At 31.1% G+C, this 7,219-nt stretch overlaps 1 protein-coding gene across 1 annotated transcript in view; it reads left to right on the top strand.

The window, feature by feature from the left end:
• LOC106467564 (exocyst complex component 8-like) overlaps window positions 1–7,219 on the top strand; it is a 47,101-nt gene that overhangs the window by 12,726 nt on the left and 27,156 nt on the right. Inside the window, exons 5-6 of the mRNA XM_022395762.1 lie at window positions 3,433–3,550; window positions 5,653–5,739. Of these exons, the coding sequence (XP_022251470.1) occupies window positions 3,433–3,550; window positions 5,653–5,739 (205 nt within the window). The remainder of the gene's footprint in view (window positions 1–3,432; window positions 3,551–5,652; window positions 5,740–7,219) is intronic.

Below are 7,219 nucleotides of genomic sequence, written 5' to 3'. Positions count from 1 at the left end.
TAACAAATAAATGCAAAATTTAGAACGACAATGAACTTCTTGACTTTTCCTTGCACCACACAGTATCAGGAATGGCACTGTTTTTTATGTGGACATGTGGTGATACCTAGCAGTAATGATACTCAAATCATGAAACAACAACTTTCTGTCATTTTCATCAGTAGAACAGAGACAATTGATTTGGCTGAGAAAGCAGAGTTATATTTATTGCAAAATGGAAGGAAAGGTGACAAAACTTGAAATAAATGTTCAAAATTTTCCCTTTGAACAAATCTTTTGTTCAGAAGAAGACCAATGCGACATTGAACTAGAAGTGTTACAAATGACAAGGTTTAAAGGAGTGTGAAACCATACTGTTTGTTTGATTGTGTGTGTGTGTGATCATCAGGTAGGATTAGCATGCCATTATAGGGAATATTGATGGCAACCTGGTTTGTCACACCAACAAGATGTTGACGCTATCAGTCGATGTACAGTAGTAGTCTTACCATTCTCACCATTAAATATGACAAATGATGGTGTAACCTCTTCAAAGAATCTCTGAAGATCAACGAAACCATGTTGACTATCCAACAAACTTTGTTAAATGACTTTGCAAAACATCTTTTATTAGACTTTCAAAAACTTTTCCAACCATTGATGTAAAATTAATAGGCTTATAATTATTGGAACAATTTTTATCACCTCCCTTGAAAAGAAGAATAACATTAGCCAACTTCCAATCTTCTGGAATCTACCCACTTTTCAAGGACTTGCTAAAAGTAGCAGAAAGTGGCTCGCATATCCAATCCTTAATCTTTTTCAAAACTATTAATATTAATATATTCAAAAATATTAAACTTTCCAGTTTTTATTATTGACAAGCTCAGAATTAAGGTGATCTTTGTGTTCAATCATGTTTACATCTGTCAACTGTTTAGGTAGAGTAATATTGCTTAAATCTTCATTAGTAAAAACTGAAGAAAAAAATACAAATTTAATAATTCAGTCATCCCATAATCATCAGATATTAGCATTCTTGTATCATTTCTCAAAGGTTCTACTCCAGTCCCAACATCTTGATTATCCTTAATGTATTTGAAAAATTTCTTACTATCAATTTTTACATTTTCAGTAAACCTTTTTTCATACATGTTTTTGGATTTCCTAATTTCCTATTTGTTCAACTCTCTTGATCTTATATTATCTTCTATATCTCCCATCATTGCAGTGAATTTAAACTTCTTGTAATTATAATGCTTTTATTTAGTTTTGTTGTTTATACCCTTTGTAGCCAACTTGGTATTTTTACTTATAGCCACCCTTATTTGTCTAAATGAACTGTCTATCTTGAATATTTGAGAATTTATTTTAAAAAATGTCTACCTTTGATCAGTATTTTCAACTAATTCAGTTTTCCAGTTCACACTGGATAATTCTTGTCTCATCTCTTCAGAATTTTCTTTTTTGAAATTTGGAACCGAAATCTCATTATTCCTTATCTCCATATGCAGCAAAACATCAAATCTAATTGAAGAATGATCACTTGCATCCACTCCTTACCCCGTCAATCATTTCCTTATTAGAAGTTAACAATAAATCTATAATAGAATTCTTCCTTGTAGATTTCCTAACAATTGTTGAAGAAAACCACCTTGAACAGTTTCTAAAATTCTGTCTCTAACATTTTCCAATCTATATGCCTGAAATTAAAATTGCCCATACATACAACCTCATTAAAGGTTGAATTCTCTTTCTCACTGCAGAATTTCAGCAGTTTCACCTGCTTATCTGAAACAAATTTCAACTAAAAGCCTTCTTCCCTTATAACCACTAACAGAAACCCAAATAGATTCAACCTCTTTGCTGTTAACTTTGATATCCTCAAGTTGAACAGGCTGTATCTTACATTTTACATATAAAGCCACTCCTCTCCCTCTTTTTTAGTTTTCTGTCCTTACTAAATAACCTTTAACCTCCTATGTAAAAGAAATTTCTGTCATCAAAATTGTCTACATTTAGCCAGGTTTCAGTTATTCTCATTATATTAAAATTCTCTTTTCCAACCAGTGCTCTTTAAAATTCATCCATTTTATTTCTTAAGCTTCTAGCATTACAATAATAAAGGTTTAACCTACCCTTAACACAACCTTTGTATTTTGTTCCCACACTATACCCCTCTTTCCATCTTAATTTTTTGTCATTATTCTGGCCCTTTCCACTGTCTAATCCTAGTTTAAAGCTGCTATTACAGTTGAGATAATATCTCTTGCAAACAAGTCAGTCCCTAATTAAATAGAAACCATCCATTCCCAAAATCTCATTTTCCCACTAAACTGATCCCACCAGCCAACTTGCTCTTCCTTACATATTAACCTAAGCCTAGCATTCAGCCCTAGTGACCTACTTATAATTTCATCTCCATAATTAATTCTTAGCAGTATCCCTGACAGAATTAAGTTATTGTTGTCTTTTTTCTTTAAATGCTATTATTAATGCCTTGTACTCAACAGTAAGTTCCTATGACCTACCCCTCTGTACATCATTAGCCCCTATGTGCCAGCATTGTTTACTGTATCACTTGCTCAGTTAGTAATGTCCTCCACCCCTGATCCTAGATAACATAATGTAATTATTTTCTCCCTCTTTACTCTACAGACTATCCTATCCATGTGCTGTACTAAAGAATCTCTTATAACAATAACCTTATGTTTTCCATTCCCGTTTTATCTCCATTTTCTAATCTTTCCATCTTTAAGTTCATCATCAGAACAAGCTAAGTACTGAAATCTGTTAATTAATATAACCTTGTCATTATGACTAAATCTACTACTACTACTACTGCCCTGTGAGTGCTGCTTTTAACTACTTGAAAGTCATTAAGAGCCTCTGTATCCTTTGCATGCTAAGGCTAAATTTCCTTTTTAAATGCTGTTGCCATTTCCCACAGTTTAACCTTTTCTTTATTCATAGCCTCTAGCCTATTGAGAATGGCCTTCAACCTATAAAATCTTTCTACAAACCCTTGTATACAGACAATCTAAGAACATTTCTGTAAAAAGTAGTATAACTAAAATTATGCCCACAAAAAGCAATATTGGCATGACCTCTAATGAAAGAAAAGTAAGATCCAGATATATATACAACAAAGCTACACATTTTTTAAGGTTATCATATATAAGTGTGCTCATATTGACCCTACAAATAATTTGTTACCCCTAATGTTTAGCTACCTTAACTGGTACCAGTTCCTGCTCTTCTAATAAGATTGTGAATATTATAAATCATCTCAAGCTTTTGTACAATTATCATTTAACTAAAGCTCCAGGTAACCTTTTCATTCATTGAACTTCGTAAAAAAGAAGCTTACTGAGTTCCATAAATATATATATAAACACCTGCACATATATAGAATACATGCATTAGCATTTTTTACTTACTACATATTTTTGACTTCATATTTGTGTTTTAAAGTATTTTTGTTTTTTCAGAAGAGGCCCAGCGCAATATAGGTTTCAAGTATTTTATGAACTAGACAATCTAGCCATAGTTAATGTGAAGGAAGATCCAAGTGAGTATATGTAAATCTCTTAAGTATGTATTAAAATCCAGACTAAGTTTCTTTGAATGTTGAAAGTATCTAATGTTTTAGGGGATCCTTTAGGTTTATTGGCATGGTCAAATCAACTGAGCCTGTAGTGAGAGAGTTAAAGAGTATATATATGACTGTGAGTGTTATGAGACAAATGTATAGTATATTATCTTCTAATTAATTTGAAGTAATTGGTTAACAAGATCAATTTAAATTTTGAATATTAAATATTAACACTTGTGTAGACAAATTCCTATATATGATCTGTTATGTTTGACTTGAGACCAGAATCTTGATATCTGATTGTTTAAAACTGGGGGTTTTGTTTTTTGTTCATATAGCAAACCTCTTTCTTCTCTCACGTACTACAAATCAGTTCTGGGGATTGTGGTGATTGATTCCACCACCAGATGCTCAGTAGATGATGTTATTCACTCATGTTTTGTCCTTCACATGTGAATAGCTTTGTATGGAACTAAAATTGTTCCAACAATGAACTAAACAAAGGGTTGTTTGGTCATTCTTAAAATGTTACAGTGGGTGCATACATGTATGTGTATGTATTATGACAATCATTTAATGGAAACACTTTACTTGTAAATGCACCACATCAAACTATGACACCAAAAAATCATTCTACTGATTTATATAATGTTAATCATCTACAATTGCCCCGAGAAGGAAATTTACCCAGTCTCAACCTCATCCAGTGAAACAACAGCTATGCCACAGTCCTAACTTTCTCATCACCATAATATGAATAATTGGTTTTCAAATAATTGTAGATTATCAAAGCCAAATACTTAAATTATCCTGCAACATTTAGCAATTAAAACAACTATAACCCCTGTGAAGGAGTTTTAAAAAGCATAAGAATAATTCTAACAAACCCACCTGACAATTAACTAGCATCATCATGTCTTATTTCTATGTCTTCTAAAAATATTTCAAATACAACTTACAATAAGAAAATTGATCTATTACATGTATAGTATCTATACATTAAAATTTATATAGTGATTAATGTTAAAGTTTTTGATAAATATCATATTGGCCCAAATATAGGGCAATCTAGAAGATAAGGCAACCCCCATTTTCAGAAACTGTGGGAAAGGAAAACAATTGGATGTTACAACATCCTTTTTTAGGGCCATGAAATGCCTTTCTTGTAGAATGTGCATTAAGTAATTCAGTCTTTTGTTTTTGCCAATGCCTCACATTATTTTCAGTTACACCAAATTTTGTAGCAGTGGTACAATTGTTCGTTTTTTCTGCCTCATGCTCCACCATAATTTTAAGATTTGCATCATAACTTCATCATAATCCTTTGTTAATTTGAAACTTTCTTGTTCCCTGTCTTTCATTCTTGCACAAGGGTCAATCAATAAAATGATATTCACAGACAACAATTATTATAAAATTTCGAACAAGATAATCAAAGCATTAATGTACCAGAAAAATCAATACTATAACTAAACAGCTTGGAGGTGGATTAGTTGCAAGAATTAACGATGACCTTCAGTGAACATCTGGCATGCGTGCATAGACATTCAGGAATGCGACAGGCTAGAGTAGGGGGAAAAGGCATGTGGTTGGTCATGATTATAAAGCGACTATGAATTTTATAGCCTAACTATTAATCAAAAACCTGCCTTATAATCAGGCCAATACAGTAATATAAGTAGGCACTAAAAACTGTTTTGTATTGGTTCAATAGTTTCGTACAAGTAACATCATTAACAAAAGTTCAGGTTTTGTCTTTGCTATTTATTATGCAAGAACAAGAAGAAAAGATAAGTGCATCTAACATGTTAACAAGTGCAACCAACAGCAAAAATTTGCATAGAAGAAATATTGAACATCTAAAACTGCAGCACCCTCAGTTTGACTTATTTATCACTCTTTGCATTTCAACCAGGTTTAGAAAATCTAAAAAATATGTTGTTCTGTAGTAGTAGTAGCACATTTTTTGCCTTATTATTTTATATTGTTTTCACACCTTAAAGAGTTTCTTCAAGGTATTGATGTTCATGAGTAACTTCAGTTACATTATGGTTATTCTTATAAATCAATTCTAATAGTGTTGAAGAACGTCTTCAAGATACTGATGTTTCCAGACACAAGACTGTTTCAGTGTGACACTGCTGCAGCCAAGGTGAGGATTCAGTGTTTTAACTCTGAAAAAAAAAAGATATAAATGAAGCGAACAAGAAAACAAGTATAGAAAATGAAAGATTTATTTATTGATTATTACAAACAAATGTCACATGATTATTGTATCTCATTATACAAAATGATCCAATAACAAAATATGTTTTCACTAACTGATCACATATTGCCTGTACTTATAACTCATACCTTTGCAGTGATATCCTTATGCACTTTAACTTGTCTGATACTGACAAATATCTTACTAATCCTGTATGTTCCCACTGTGTAACTTGTGCTCACACAAATATTTAAACTGCACTTTGGTAGTTGGGCCTAGGGTCAATTTTCAATCAAGTGATATTTCACTTGTTCATAAGAGTCGGTTATTTACTATACAATCTGTATTTGCATCATATGTTGGATATTGGTGAGACTAGATGCATAGTCAGTGAACGATTTGGAGAATGTTCTTATGTAATTAACAAAAATCACAACTTTTCACATATTGATTCTGCAGTGCTAAGATCTTCCCCAAAAGACTAATACATGTGTGAAGATAAAAAAAATGTCTTGTTTTCAACTTTGTCCCCTAATGGTTTTGTGGAAAATTTTATTCTTATCAAAGTTTTTTTTTATATAATGAGAATAATTATGTACATGAATATATACATCAATTCTGTATAAGCAATCAAATCAGCACTATGTAACAATAATGGAAGTTAACATATAACCATATAATCTTGTATGTACATATAATACAGATTTGCACATTAGTATGTTATATAAACCTGTAAACTAAATGACAGTGATATTATCTACGTTATCCGATTCTTTTCCTGAAAATATTTTTCTTAGTTAACTCTGCATCTAATTGTATTGATTTTCATTGTTGCTATTCTATATATATATATATATATATATATATATACATATATATATGTGTATATTGAAACTTTCTCTGTATAAAATGACTATCTGTAACTTTGTTTTTAACTGTCATTTAATTCCATTCCAGCAACATTGTTAAGACATACAAAAGTGTCAATATTAGATGGTAGGTCACTCTTGAAAATATTAATTTATTTCAGTTTTGTGAGTATTTCTACAGGAGTAAATTAGGACTCTCTTTAAGTTATTGCAGTAAATAGTGACCAGTTAAGACAGTGCAAAAATAACCTTAGCTTAAATTTTGTATGTTTTAATTGAAATATCATGTTCAAATAAAACAAACATGTTTTCTTATTTTTAAGTATTGTAAGAAAAAACATTGTACCAAAGAAACATTTATGGATGTAGGATAAAAACTACATAATCAAAAGTAATTCCATCAAAAAATTAATTTATAATGTGTTGGTCACTTAAGTCAGTTAAAAGAATGTAGTAAAGAAGAAATTTTGATATACATGTGATTTATCATATAGACATGCAATTTTTCACTGGTGAAAACATTAAGTACACTGAGTGGTCACAAGTAAATAGACACCTAATTTTTCGTTA

This window comes from Limulus polyphemus, unplaced genomic scaffold (genome assembly GCF_000517525.1).
Source record: "Limulus polyphemus unplaced genomic scaffold, Limulus_polyphemus-2.1.2 Scaffold2662, whole genome shotgun sequence".
NCBI lineage: Eukaryota > Metazoa > Arthropoda > Merostomata > Xiphosura > Limulidae > Limulus > Limulus polyphemus.
The sequence above is the reverse complement of the archived record's forward strand: the minus strand, read 5'-3'. Positions and strand labels throughout refer to the sequence as shown.